Genomic DNA, 15,040 nt, shown 5'->3' on the forward strand with positions numbered 1-15,040 from the left:
TTAGTGGAATGCATTTGAATTGCTCCTGGCCACACATTCATGGATGTAGAGTGAGTAGAACATCCTTGAGATGCACAAGTGTTGATTGTCAATGAGGAGAAGAAGTTGTTTCCAATTTGTACTGACTGTGGTCTTCCAATGAGTAAGTCAAGGATGCAGTTGTGAAGGGTGGCTGGGTGTGCAGAGGCTCAGGGTTTGGATCTTGTTGACCAGCACTGAGGGAAAATGGTGTTGATAATGGCAGAAAGAAACAGTTCTTCAATTCAGTTGTTTGTATCTTTAAGCTTATTTATCTTCTACCAACCAGAAGGGGAGAATATAACTGGTGTTGAGGGGTCCTTTAATGTTAGCAGATTACCTGACATTGAAATAAAAAGGGCTGATGGAGGGGAGGTTCATTTGTTTGGTGGCCTAACCTACATTCACAACTCTGCAGCATCTTGCTCTAGGCTGTGATACATTGGGACAGGCTGCAATAAAAATTGGTATGATACTTAAAGATTATCCTGAATTTCCTTCAGGCTTCTGAAAAAGTAGAGTCGTTGATGGGATTTCTTGATCATAACTTTGACATGGTTGCATCAGGTCAGGTTATTGATGATATTTACTCCTGAGAAACTGAAGCTTCCCACCATCTCCACTGCTGCACCATGTGGTCTTCTCCATTTCCCAGAGTTAATGACCAGCTCCTTTGTTTTGCAGACATTAAGGAGGAAGATGTTATCTTGATACCATGCTTTACGATTCTGTATCCCTTCTTGTATCTGTCTTATCATTGTTTATGATCTGGCCTACTGCAGTGGTGTCTTCTGAAAAATTGTAGGTGGAATTTGAGCAGAATTTGACCAGACAGACTTTGATATGTAGAGAATGTGGTAACATTAGAGTAGCGTTGAAGCAATATCTCCCTATTCAAAGATGGATGACCTGTAGAACCAATTCCTTGGAAGGATGGTGGGAGAGCAGAGTCCAATATGGTATTCAGAAAGCACTCAACTGAGCACTTCAATGTCACAAGTAGCAAGACATGGACCAGTGTTGGGAATTGAATGAAAGGTTCATTTTCAAATGGCTGGAGATGATAAAAACCCATCCTTGTGTCATGTAAAACTATGCCTTGATATTGGTTGCCAGTTGTATTGATTGGTTTTGACCAAAAACATTTGTTAGAATACATTTTTGTGAATTTCAAATTTCATTTAATGTGAGGAGGAAAAAAAGATATTTTGATTTGTTCTGATTACATTTACATGGTCTTATTGATTCTTTTTGAAATACAAAGTTTACATTGAATAAAATACTTTAAATTCTCTGGCTGATAGATGTGCAATTGTCTGGTGGGCTTTGAAACCTTATTCAATTTTGTGTTTTCATTTATAAACTGTCCTCATCTCTCTTTTTTTTAAAAAACACACTCTTCCAATGTTTCTGCATTTTTGCCTGTTCCAAGATCTCTAACTCAATCTGATTTATATTCTTGTCTAGCACTGGGATGTTGAGACCACTTTTGAAATCACCATGTTGGCTACCTGGTTAGCTCAGCTTTCCAACAGAGACTGGGGATTGAACCCAAGATCTCTTTTATGAAGATTTTCTTTTCAAAACTGCTGGTGTTGTTTTCTGCATATCTGGTTTGATTCATTCCGATCTGAAATTGGGATCCAGGCAGCAACACAAATGGATTTATCAACTCAAACTAAATGGATTGATGCAGGGAATGTTGTATGGAGAAAACATCTGGCCTTTGTAGTGACTGATGTGCTAGTAGCTAATCATTTGAGAGTATAAATCAGGACCGTTAAGACTGGATAGCTATTTATTGCAAATGACTGGCACCTTATTCAGCCTTGTTTGTGCATGGGGAAATAATTGAGAACCAGAAATACAAGTGTGAATAAAACGCATAAAAACAGATACAAACTCCTATTGCAAAAGAAAGTCTGCCCACACCATTTATTTTCAAGAAACCATTACCAGATTTATTTCAAAACATAGTGTTGCTGGAGGAACTGTCCATAGGAAGTAAAGATTACCGATGTTTCAGGCTTGGACTTGGGCCTGAAATGTCAGTAATATATCTTTACTTACTATGCTGGCTGTGAGACGGGCTGAGTTGCTCCAGCATTTCTATGTTTTGACCACAATCACAGGATCTGTAGATTTTGTTTCCAATGCTGGGAAAAACCAGAACTAGGGGCCATAGTTTGAGGATAAGGGGGAAGTTTTTTAGGATTGAGATGAGGAAAAATTTCTAAATGTGTGGAGTTCTTTGCCACAGGAAGTAGTTGAGGCTGGTTCCCTGTCAGTATTTAAGTGTAGGTTAGATTTGGCCCTTGTGACCAAGGGGGTATGGGGAGAAGGCAGGAACCAGGTACTGATCAGCCATGATCGTAATGAATGGCGGTGTAGGCTTGAAGGGCCAAATGGCCGAATCCTACACCTGTTTTCTATGTTTCTTGTTTCACTCCAGATTTATTTCTTCAAATTTAGTCACAACAGAATTCTTATTAGTTCATGTAATCAAATTCTGTTAATCCAAAGCTCCAAAAGGAGAAATTATTGCCCTGTGGCTTTTCATTGTATATTAGTCATATTATGCAAGTTGACACTTTTATCTTCTGCTACCTGCTGACAGCTGAGTGCAGCATGCCACCTATTTTGTGTGTCTGCATTCTAAATATAGCAGATAATGCATCAAACACATTTCTGAGTTAATCAGTACTTTTTCTTACAAATGGAATATAGAATGTGTTTCTTTCAAATTTGTTGTTGCCCAAAGCCAATACCTGGATGCAGGGATACCTGGAGCATCCTCACTTGCTGGAGTTTTCACTCTTACATTTTTCTGTATGTTTCAAGTCTCTCTCCATCCATCTCACGCCATACGTCTCTTTGGTCCTATTCAACATTGAAATGTGCTGTGCAAATATTTCTGTTTCTTTTTTCCCCTCCGCTAGGAACAAAAACTGGTGGAAGATGCCACTCGTGAGGTGAAGAAAGTCCGCAAAGCTCGTACCAGGCGGCCGGAGTGGGATGTGATGGGACGTGATAAAGAATTTAGAGCTGATCACAGGTTTACTCCATCGCCATACCATGCTGCATCTTCTGAAGGATCTGTGTCACCAGATACTAGGTAGGGTTAAGTGATGCACGACAAGAACTTTGTTTCTCTGGATTTGGTAATTTTAAAAAAATTAGACATTTGGCCCACGAGTCCGTGCTGCCCAATTTACATCCCATTAACCTACACCCTGGCACGTTTTGAACAGTGGGAGAAAACCAGAGCTCCTGAAGAAAACCCACACAGACACAGGGAGAACATATAAATTCCTCACAGGTAGTGTGGGACTTGAATCCCAGTCTATACCGATCCCTGGTGCTGTAAAGGCTTGCGCTAACCGCTATGCTCCCACCACTTCTCCACTCCCCAGTCTAACACCTCTATCAACTGCACTATTATTCATTATCACCAGTAATCCTTGATTTCTTTAGCTTTTGAATTTATCTAATCTTTTTGGGCATTTTATTTAAAAAAAACCTTTACAGTACACCAAGTCACTGAGCTAACCACAGTTGCCTTAAGTTGTCACTTTTTGAGTAGGTTCATGTAGGCAATGAGATTACAGGAAGCTAATCAATTGGAGAATTGACATGTGTTCACCAAGGTCTATGATAAAGACTACTCACCAATTTCTTTTTCAAATGGAAGAAGTGAGTCCTTAGATTAACTGAGGCTCCGATAGCTCAGTGGTTCATTCCTTGCTGGGACCTCAATCTGTGAGGGGTGCTTGACAAAGTGGCAACTCTGTCTTCCTTACAGTAGAGAAAGTTAAAGAATTTTATGTATGTTATATTCTTAAAAAATGTAGAATTATGTGACAATAATGGAACCTTTACCATTATAGAATGCTATGCATATACCCTACTGTTGTGTGGCTCGCATATAGTATGATAGATATTTGCTGATGACATTTATCAGTAACTCAAACCAACTCCAACATAAATTTTTGTTAATAAAGCTGGATCGTGTCTGATGAAGTACAAGCAGAGTCTTAAAAGAATTTTAGGAGGGGTGCATCAAAATGCACAAGTTTGATAACTTGAAATATAGATATAGTTGGCATAAATGAAAATGGAAAGAAATTAAGTGCACCAACTGATGGACTGGCTATTGTAAGTACTACTTGGAAATGGAAAGTGATATAGATCAAGGGATAGAATTTAAACCATTATTTATATAAAATTAAAAGAGAATCAATCTACCTATTTTTGCCTTAACACTATAATGAGCACAAGACCAGTCAGAATGGGGAATGAAATTTAGAAAGATAAAGACATATCTTGAAAATTAAGTTTTCTTCAAGGTGTAGTTTCTTTCAGTTTCCTGTTTCAACACATACAATAAATACACTGTGGTATCAGAAATTAAATTAAATTTAACATACATATCAGATTAAATTTGTGAAAGCCTCAACAATCAGATTGTTGTAACCTTGAAGGCAAACTTCATCATGTTTTTGACCTGATGTTTTCATAATTTTAATTAGGGAAAAGTTATCTTTGTATAACTCCAATTAGTGCAATATTGAAATGTACCGACACATAAATGCTGTAGTGGTTAGGATAAAATGATCCTTGAAGTTCCATGAAGAGAGAAATAAAATGATCATGGTAGAAGTACTGCAAGTATAAAGTTTTGGAGCAATGCTGAGGAACCTATCTAGACAAGATGATTGAAAGAAATAAAAACTAAAGACAAGGTTGGTTGGGATGTCAAGACACTGGAAAAACAAAACCACAGTAAATGAACCCAAGGCAAACATTGCAGATGAAGAAATGCACCCCCCCCCCCCCCCCCCCAACCAGTTATGTACCTAACAAACAAGGATGACTTCAAAATGTCCTATGGTATCAGCTTAAATATAAATTCTTACCTCTGTCATCAGGTGCACAATACCAAGTTCACTGATGGCAGGAGGCTTGTGCCAACAGGAGGTATTTAAAAATGCTGGTCATACCAAGCTGGAGATGAATATTTAAGTCCCTTGTACATGATAAGATTTTATGATCCTAGCTTGGAGATCATTTATATTGCTTGGTTTGAATTTGGCTGATCTTACCCGTGAAGACAGAGTTATTAATGTCCCTGATCCCCTATTCTAATATCTCAACTTGTGAGAAAATTAGATGTGGTTAAGAATTGTGGAAATAAATTAAGAAAAGGAACTTTTATTGCCCAACTATTTTCAAAATAACTAACATTTTCTTGGATTATCTTGACAGGTCCTTTGTATCTGATGTTGGAGAGCTTTCTTATCCAGCTAGTCCAAATCATCCTGTTCAGCAATCTGCCATTTCTTATGTACCTGATAACAAAGAGCTTTTAACAGCTGTAACCCAGGCACAGGATCGTGCATACAGATTACCTACCACAAATATTAGGCAAACTTCACTCACTCGAGCTCAGCAACCTCACCTGACTCAACCTACTGAGGCTATTCTTAATGGCCCAAGACCTCAGCTTCTGAAAGAGTACAGGTAATCAAGACAATACTTGTTATTGAAGCATGAGAATGAATAGAAGAGTAAATAGTTATGTGTTGGGTGAAGGAATGAATACACTTTTGAGTTTGATGTTTGGTTGATATTTTTTCTCTTTTCAATGAACCTGTGAATCAGGCTGGTGGCCTTGTGCTATTTAATTCTGAATGTTGCACTGGTAATGTTCAGATTAAATTCTATTTCCCAGAGTCAAACTGCATATTTCCCCATTTAAACAAAAGTGAACAATGCGTAGAATATTTTTTGAATTTAGACTTGTAGCACTAAAAGGTCCACGAGCCTATGCCACCCAATCCCGGTACATTTTGAATAGTGGGTGGAAACTAGAGCCCCAGGGAAAACCCATGCAGACATGGGGAGAATGAACAAACTCCTTACAGATAGTGCAGGATTCGAACCCAGGTCCCAAACACCTCTGCTGTAACAGCATTGCGCTAACCGTGCCACCATATTTGGACCAGGCTGAGAAATATTATTTATTTGGAAATTAACAGGTATTATTTACATAATACCAATCCCTTTAGCATCTGGAGCTCAGACATAAAACTACACCTGTTTCGGGAAACTTGATGGCCTCTTGGGGAGGAAGCTTACACATTCAATGACCTGGAAGATTAATGCCCATGTTGACATAGGCCAAAATAAATTGATGTACATTTCCCATGTCCATAAGCAAACTACAGGGTTAGTGCTGGTCGTCAGACCACTATTGCCATTGCCTCTGTCCCCGTATTCTGGCCTTGGGTTAACACTGATATTTTCAACCTTTTTCTTTCCACTCACATACCACCTTAAGTATTCCCTATGCCAGAGGTGCATTAGTTAGGGATTGTTTAAGGTGGCATGTGAGTGGGGAGGGAAGGTTGAGAATCACTGCTCTAGACCCAGTTGTTACTGAAATATTTTACTTGAGAAAAATTGTCATTGGCCCATTTTCTTTGGAGTTGTGTGCACATAACGAGTCAATCAGGTATGATTAAAACAGTGGTTTTCAAACTTTTTCTTTCTACTCCCATACCACCTTAAGTAATCCCTTACTAATCACAGAGCACCGATGGCATAGGGAAATAACATCACTGGAGAGGAGCTGTAAGCTTTCTTTATTTGAACATAGTGCCACTCTGAAACTCTCCCCACAATGCACCACGTACCTGATGTCACACATGCATGCACATTCCCTTAATACTCTTTCCCCCTCAAAATGTTTTGTACTTACTGGTAAATAAATATAAAATTAACTAATCGCAGCAACTATTGGAAACATACAAAGTCTTAAAGTCACCACCCATAATCTTTAAGATGTACTGAATAAAGTCTTTAAGTCAATGCACGTAGTCTTTTAGATGTACTGGAGAGATTCTTTATCTCTTGGATCTTCTCAAGGATGAAGAATGAGCTGGAGTATGATTTTTCAACTCCTCTGGTGCAGATGAGTTCTCCAGAGGAGAACCGGCATCTTGTTCCTGTGCTGATGGTACCACGGCTATCTCAGGGGCATTATCATTGGGTTGTGCCCAAAACAGAATGCCCGAGGGAATCATCCGCCATGGCAATGGGGATGGAGTCTTTGATTGCTCTTAACTAGTCGATGTGTCATTTCCATATCTGGTCCCCCCAAAAGTACCAAATATGAAAATGGACTTAGTTTCTTTTGGAGCATGCCTCTTATCCATGTTTCTGTATTCTCCTAGAAATCCTTTACTAATACTCTTTCTCCAATCTCCAGAGCTTTTGTTAGTTTACCTGGGGATGTTGACTGTTGAATGTTTGGATGTACTGAAGTAAGTCGGTTCTCAAGGTTGCATCCAAAGATCATTTCTGCTGTCATGCATTATGTAGTGGAGTGCAGTGTTGTTCTGTATGATAACAGAAAGTCTGCAATTTTACGTGTTTTTTTTTTACGTGACTTCTTTGCCTTCATTGCCCTTTAAAACATCTGTGTGAAGGGCTTCACTTCCCCGTTAGTACTAGGGTGCAGATAATGTCACACATTGTTGCCTTGCAGAAACCGTTTGAAAGCAGCTGACACAAATTGAGGTCCATTGTCTGAAACCAGTTCTATGGGTAATCCATAACCTGTGAACACACCTCGTAGTTCCTCAATTGCTTTTTCCATTGTCATTGACCGTATTGGCACCAGTAAAGGCCATTTGGAATGTGCATCCACAATAATCAGGAAATTCTCCTCCATAAATGGACCAGCAAAATCAATGTGAATTCATTGCCATGGTCGTGATGGCCATTTCCATGGGTTAGTTTCAGCCTGGGCTGCCTTTGCTTGCATTTCTTAGCAGATGTGACCTCTCCACAGCATCTTTTCAATGTCACTGTCCATTGATGGCCACCAGACATGCATGCGTGCCAGTGCCTTCATCCAGTCCATTCCTGGATGATTGGTGTAGAGATCCTTTAGCATTGCCTCTTGCCATTTCCTAGGGATGATCATTCTTGTTTCCTACAGCAGGGAACCCTCTTCAATTGATATTTCATTTTGCTGCATGATAAGCTTTCAATTCAGGGGTAATACTATCAGCTTCTGGCCACCCATTCAAGGTGAAATTTAGACAGTGTAGCCTCTTTCCATACCTTTGCTGACATAGGCAAGTGGTGAAGTTGTACTTGGTTGATCGCTGTGGCTTTTGCCATTCAATTAATGTTCCCTTCTGCCTGTTCTGCCTCAGGCAGAGGCAAGTAAGCATGATAATGCACCTACATGACCATTCTTGTCTGCTGGACGAGGCTTTGGGTCATAATCGTACACCGCAAGCTCCATCAGCCATCTTTGAGTTCTTGCCGCTGCAAACACAGGAATGCCTTTCTTGGGGCCTAAGATCAATCTCAGTGCTCTGTGATTAGTAAGGGATTGTTTAAGGTGGTATGTGGGTGGAAAGAAAAAGGTTGAAAAGCACTGTTTTAATCGTCGCTAATTGACTCGTTTTGTGCATGGTTTCATAACTCCAAAGGAAATGGGCCATGACAATTTTTCTCAAGCAAAATATTTCAGTAACAATTGGGTCTAGAGCAGTGATTCTCAACCTTCCCTTCCCACTCACATCCCACCTTAAGCAATCCCTTACTAATCACAGAGCACCGATGGCATAGGGATTACTTAAAGTGGGATGTGAGTGGAAAGAAAAAGGTTGAGAACCACTGGTCTATCCCTTATACTTGATGTTTACATTTCCCTAGCACTTTGACTTTTGACTTTCTCTCTTGTAACTGTCTTTAACACTATATCCGACCGTTTCATTTCAAGTTTGGGCAGTAGTTTGTCTTTCAGGTCTTTCCACATTAATGACACGGCCACCCTGTGTTGAATTTCATCTAGACTGGTTCATTGTTAGCTTTAATACAAATAAAAATTTCTGACCTGTGATCAACTGCACCACGGATGTACTTTACTGCCAATGCTCTGTCCTTCTTGGAGTTACTTTGGTTCTCTGGCTCACTGCTGGAACTTTTGTCATTTAATACTGGAGGATTGTTTTTTTATACTTCAATTTCTGGTTTTTCTTCCCTCGGTGACCCACTTTTTCTCTATTTTCTTTCTGTCTTGGACACTGTCTTGATGTGTCCCTCCTTGTCACATAACTAGCACTTGTCCCTTTTGTGATAAATCATCAGGGCTGTGGTTATTCCTACCATAGCAGAAGCATTCTCGTCACCACATGCTCCCCTCAATGCTATCTCATAGGCGGATTTAATGTCCAATTTTTCTGACTCAACAATCGTTGTTGGGCATCGCGGTCAGCAAGACTCTCAGAGCCTCATTCAAATAATTTTCAAAACTACATGTCTCCGACAACTTAAGCAATTCAGCAAAATATTGGCTCACTGTTTTGCCTGTCTTTTGCTTTCTGGTGTAGAATTTCTATCTTTCCGCGATCACCACTGGTCTGAGGACAGATTCTCTCCAACCAGGTCACATAACTCTTCATAAGACTTGGTATTTGTTTTTGCCAGTGCCAATAGGGTCTGATCCGACCATACGTTCTGCACCCCCCACCTCACTTAAAAACAACACCTGTTTTCTATTGCAGGTTTCCGTATCCCTCACATCATGGGCAATGCAGTACATATCGAACCTATCCACATATTCATACCAGTTTTACATTTCTTTATATTCTCTAAATCATCCTTCCATCATTTTAACTACCTAATATTCAAATACAAGTAAATTCAGCATTTATTCTCACTTTTTGTCATCTTCCTCAAGTTTTTTCCCTTTTCCTGCCAAGCACGTGCTTCCATCTCACTGTAGCCCGACATCGTCCCTTTTCTTTTCACCTCTGAGATCCTTTTTACAAAATCATGTAGAGCCTATCGTCCAGGGTTTATCCTCACTGCTACTTTGTTGTGTATTTCCCCTTTGGAAATAACATAACTAGACAGGAGCTGTAAGCCTGTGTTTCTTAATTTGAACATGGCACCACTCTGAAACTCTGTACCTGACATCACGCGTGCACGCACATTCCCATAACGTGAGTGGGGAAAAAAACGTTTGAAAACCACTGCTTTACATAATGGCATTGTTAATGTAGCACCCAGTAACCTGGGTTCGAATCTTCTGCTGTCTGTAAGTTTGTACCTTCTCCCTGTGATTTGTTAGATTTCTCCAGTTGCCTTGTTTCCTCCCACTCTCCAAAATATACAGGATTAGAAGGTTAATTGGGTGGCATGGGTTTCTGTTTATTGATGTATATAAATTATTCCAATTTCCTCAAATATGCATTGACATAAAATGGAGGCCATCCTCAAGATGGAGAATTGTCCTCTATTCTATTATCTTTTGTGTTGTTCCTCTTTTATGTTATTCCACCCACTCTTCCCCATTCCAGAAACAGAGAAAATTTGCCATCTCCATCTTTTTCACTTAGTTCAGGAGCACTGACTTGTTCTGAGCCATTGAGCTGCATTTTCCTACCTGCAGTCCATCAGTTTCATGAAAATGAGTGTTGTCCCAATACTACCATTCATGTGTTTGATCACTTTACTACCAGATACTCGTGTGTAAATCGATTTCTTTGCCCCAAACACATTGTGTTCATATTTACTTGGATTAATCACATCAGTGGAGTTTTTAATATCCAAAATTTTCCAGTGTTGTTATTTGAATCTACTTTATACAATTTTGTTTCAGTAACCTTTCCCTGCTTGTTTTCCATTTTTTAAACCAATGGCCAATAAAGCAGATATTTATGGAACTTATTTTGAAAAATCACATCTGAGAAAATTTTAATCTAATGTTCTGACATTGCAGCAAAATTGTCTTTCTGATAAATGTGCATTTTTCTTTAGCTTTTGAAAACCACTTCAGTGCAGAACATTTGAGTTTGATCAGAATTTTTTCTTTTAAATTGAAGGTAGTGTAATTTAAACTTTATTATTATCAACAGGTATAAATAGATAACAAACATTAAAATGCTAATTACAAAAAAAATTGCTGTCTATGCCAGCATTTGATATTTAACTCTCAAACATCCGTTGATTAATATTTTCCTCTTTTTACAGTGCACAGCCAGTGCAGTTGGCAGAGTACTACACACCACCTGTCCCTGCTCCTCCACCTCCACCCCCCCCTCTTATTCCTTCAGCCCAAACTGCCTTTGACAGTCCTATCTCTGCACCTCCCCCTCTTGCACTCAGTTCGGTGGCAGCTGTTGGCCGCACATACACCCCTTCACCACCTCCACCTCCATCGTCTTATACCCCGCCTCCTCCTGGACCTCCTGCTGCACCTCCTCCTCCTCCACCTGGCCCACCTCTTTTGGTTCCATCGCCCTTGCACACTGCCTCACCACCATCTGTGACTGAAATAAAGAAAGCCCAAGCAACTCTAATGCCAATCAGTGATGCTCGAAGTGACTTGCTTGCTGCTATTCGAAGAGGTGAGTGGCATTCAGTTCTAATTACATTTAAAATGGAGGCTAACTAAATGACATTTGATCTCAGAGATGCTTTGGAGCAGCTCCATCACCGCTCTAAAGAACCGAGTGCATCAGCATCTACTAATTGTACTAAATTCCATCAAGCTCAAAGTGATTGAATGCCAAAAAAATCTAGGATTAAACTGATTGTAAAACTTTATTAAAAGGTAGTTCAGGCAATTAATGTCATTTAGTTTGCAGACACTTGAAAACATAATGCTGGAGAAACTCAGTAGGTCAAACAGTCTGTTTTATATAGCAGAGATAAAGATACATCACCAACGTTTTGGGCTTGAGCCTTCATCAAGGTGTGAGCAAAATGTTGGCAGGTGCCTGAATAAAATTGGGGGGGGGGGGGAAGAGAAGAGCACAGGCCCAAAGCAAGAGGTAATAGGTAGATAAGAGAGGTAGGGCCAAGAGTAATTCTCAGGAGGGGAGATGGCTCTGTGAATGGAGGGGTAGGGGATGTAGAGCTGGAGGAAAGGAGATGGGGGGGATGGGGAAGAACGGGAGAACTGGTAGTGCTCTTGCAGAAACTAGAGAAGTTGATGTTCAAACCATCCAGTTGGAGAGTGCCCAGAAGGAACTGTGGTACACACAATAATCACGCTGACATGGTGGAGTAATTAAACGGCTTTAATTACCAAAAACCTGAGCATGACTGATACATGACTTGGCCAGGTTCCAGATACAGGAGCAAGAGGGGGCAAGTCCGGCATGCCAACCTTTATTGGGAAATACAGGTAGGAGCCAAGGGAGGGGCTAGGGAAAGTCAGATAGGTTTGGACTGGCCAGTCCATACATCTACGCAAATGCCTTTCACCACAGGAATATTAGGTGTTTCTCCTCCAATTTATGAGTGCCTTTGGTTTGGAAGTGCATGAGGCCATAGACTGACATGTAGGTGCAGAAGTGGGCCACTGGGAGATCTCTGTTATTGATGTGGACTGAGCGCCAGATGCGTAGATGACTCCTGCAGATTAAAAGTAAAATGTTGCTTCATTTGGAAGGACTGCTTGGGGTCATGAATGGTGGTGAGGGAGGTGCAAGTGTGACACTTCTTGTGGTCAAAGGGGAGGGTGATTTGTGGGATGAGTGGACAAGGGAGTCATGAGGGAGTGATCCTGAAGGAAAGTGGAGAGGGGAAGATGCGTCTGGTGGGGTGATGGGCAAGGACAAGATTAATCCAGTTTTTGTTGCATCTCGAGGTAGAGGGGGCCAGATATATGGGAAATGGAGGAGCAGGTAAGGGCTGAGTTGATGGTGGTAGAGGGGAAGCCATGTTTTTAAGGAGGACATCTTGAATTATCTAGTCTGGGAGACCTTATCTTGAGAGAAGATGTGATGGAGACAGAAATTAAAAGAAAGAATAGAATCCTTACAGGGGATTGATTGTGAAGAAGTGTAGCTGAGGTAGGTTTGTTTTTTAAAAAACGTCTGTAGAAAGTTTCTCTCCTGAGATTAAGACAATGATTTTGATGATGAGTAGACTGATCTTGTATGCGAGTATAAAAATTGAAATAGTTTCACTGTATGATAAATCACAAGCATATCCTAGTGGCAGCAGGGAATAAAAGTGAAATCACTGATTTAAGTTCACAGGTGAAAATGAGCACACACGTGCACACACAACCCAAGTAAGGGACAGTATTGTGCCATTTAGTGTCTCTACTCACTGAATAAGTTAATTTCATTATCTATCTCTATATATCTATTCTAAAAAAAAGTTCAAAGTTATCAATTTTGATATTTTAAAATATACCATACAGTAAATAAAGTACGAGTTTTAACCTTGAGCAAGAGTATGATCATCAAGGAAACTTTTTTTTGGATTAGCAAATATAACTTTGATTTTCCCAAAATTCATTATCCAAGAACATGCCAGTAATTATTGACCCATCAGACTCTCTTTTTCTACTATTTGAGGAAATCAAGGTTTTATCTCATTGACCCTTTTGATCACTGTTTCCCTGGGTTGAATGATTTCAAGATTATACAATAGAAAAAAAATAAAAATTAGAGTTTTGAAGAGAGGTGACTTGATTGAAGTGCACAAAATAGAGAATGAGTGTTTTGGATATTCGAAGAATCGAGGAATTATGGGAACAGGGCAGGATAATGCTGTGATCTTGTTGAATCGCAGAGCAGCCCCAAGAGCCAAATGTCCTGTTTCTATATCTACATTTTTGCTCAGTGACTAAGCTGCATTAAAGCTGAAAGGTCACAATTTAATGGGGAGGAGTATTACAGTTGTGCTCTTACTTCAATAAACCAACCAACCAGTCTACCTATACTATGTGTTTGATTGCCTTGCCTAGCAACCTATTCTGCAATTCTCTACTCCTCATTAAGACACATTTCATATAACTTTCCTTTTATAAATACAATTGTAAGTCTTAGCAAGTTGAATACAGGTTGTACCTCTCTACTCTGGCACTCTGGGGTTCACCAATTCCTGTGGTCCAGCACGTTTTGAATCTGCCACCATTAGTTTGTGGATCTGCCACCAGGGTGGCGCTGTTAGCAACACTAATGTACATTGCAGCCAAACATTTTGGTCATAGTCCTGTTAATTTCTTATATTCAGTTGTATTTTAGCCCTTCAGGATGTCAAGAAGGCATAAGGTTACATAGAGGGTTCCCTGAGGGGTCAATTTCTGTTTTTTGGCATTTTCTGTGGTCCAGCAATGGCCAGATCACAACATAACCAGATTAAAGAGGTACAACCTGTATTTCAATGTAATGACATTTTGCCTGGATAAAATTTATAAATCAATTTCCAAGTTATAAAATTTTCAAATGAGCAACTTAACGTTTCTATTCCAAAGTAAACAAATCTACCTTCCCAAATGTTTCCTCATTATATTTTTCTTCATTTGAGTTGTACAATGGCCAAAAACTGAAAGACACCTTGTAACCAGGCCTTATCTACTACAGGAATTCAGCTTCGAAAAGTACAAGAACAGCGAGAGCAAGAAGCCAAAAAGGAGCCTGTAGGGAATGATGTGGCAACCATCTTGTCTCGCAGAATTGCAGTAGAGTATAGTGAGTCTGACGATGACTCCGAACTGGACGAGAATGAGTGGTCTGATTAGCAAGTTTACTTACGTATTTGAGAAATGTTATCTGGAGTGACCCAGCCTTGGGGGGGGGGGGTTTCTGTTTTTCAAGGTGTGGGATGCAGATACATTTACATATTTTAGCTGATGTATCCCTTGTAACCACACCTAAGTAAAGCACACATTAAAAATGTAAAATAAATAACATTGTTTATTGGCCTGCCTCTGGTGTAAAATGCCAGGTGCTTTTTATGAGCATGGCTTCTATATATTTCTATGATTTAGAATGTGCTCTTGTGAACACGTATTGGATTTATATTTCCAATGGTGATGTACATCCAGAATCGTTCACTATATTTAAGCAAATGTCTTCATCTGATCAGTGGCAGAAGTCTAAATTTAGGTGTTCCTTTTGTTGAACAAATGCTATGTAATACCAAAAATAAGTGAAATTCCTCCTATATTGTGCATACACAAGATCTTGGCTGTCCA

The 15,040-nt window shown here is 39.8% G+C and overlaps 1 protein-coding gene across 2 annotated transcripts in view; it reads left to right on the forward strand.

Annotated features, from left to right (window-relative positions):
* The window catches only part of LOC138741660 (actin-binding protein WASF3-like), a 69,833-nt gene extending 55,111 nt beyond the window's left edge, over positions 1-14,722 (forward strand). For both annotated transcript variants that reach the window (XM_069896002.1, XM_069896001.1), the window contains exons 6-9: positions 2,958-3,133; positions 5,284-5,538; positions 11,074-11,450; positions 14,427-14,722. In XM_069896002.1, coding sequence (XP_069752103.1) covers positions 2,958-3,133; positions 5,284-5,538; positions 11,074-11,450; positions 14,427-14,584 — 966 coding nt within the window. In that variant the 3' untranslated portion in view covers positions 14,585-14,722. The remainder of the gene's footprint in view (positions 1-2,957; positions 3,134-5,283; positions 5,539-11,073; positions 11,451-14,426) is intronic.
* Positions 14,723-15,040: the final 318 nt, after the last annotated feature.

Source organism: Narcine bancroftii, chromosome 8 (assembly GCF_036971445.1).
Source record: "Narcine bancroftii isolate sNarBan1 chromosome 8, sNarBan1.hap1, whole genome shotgun sequence".
Classification (NCBI taxonomy): Eukaryota; Metazoa; Chordata; class Chondrichthyes; order Torpediniformes; family Narcinidae; genus Narcine; species Narcine bancroftii.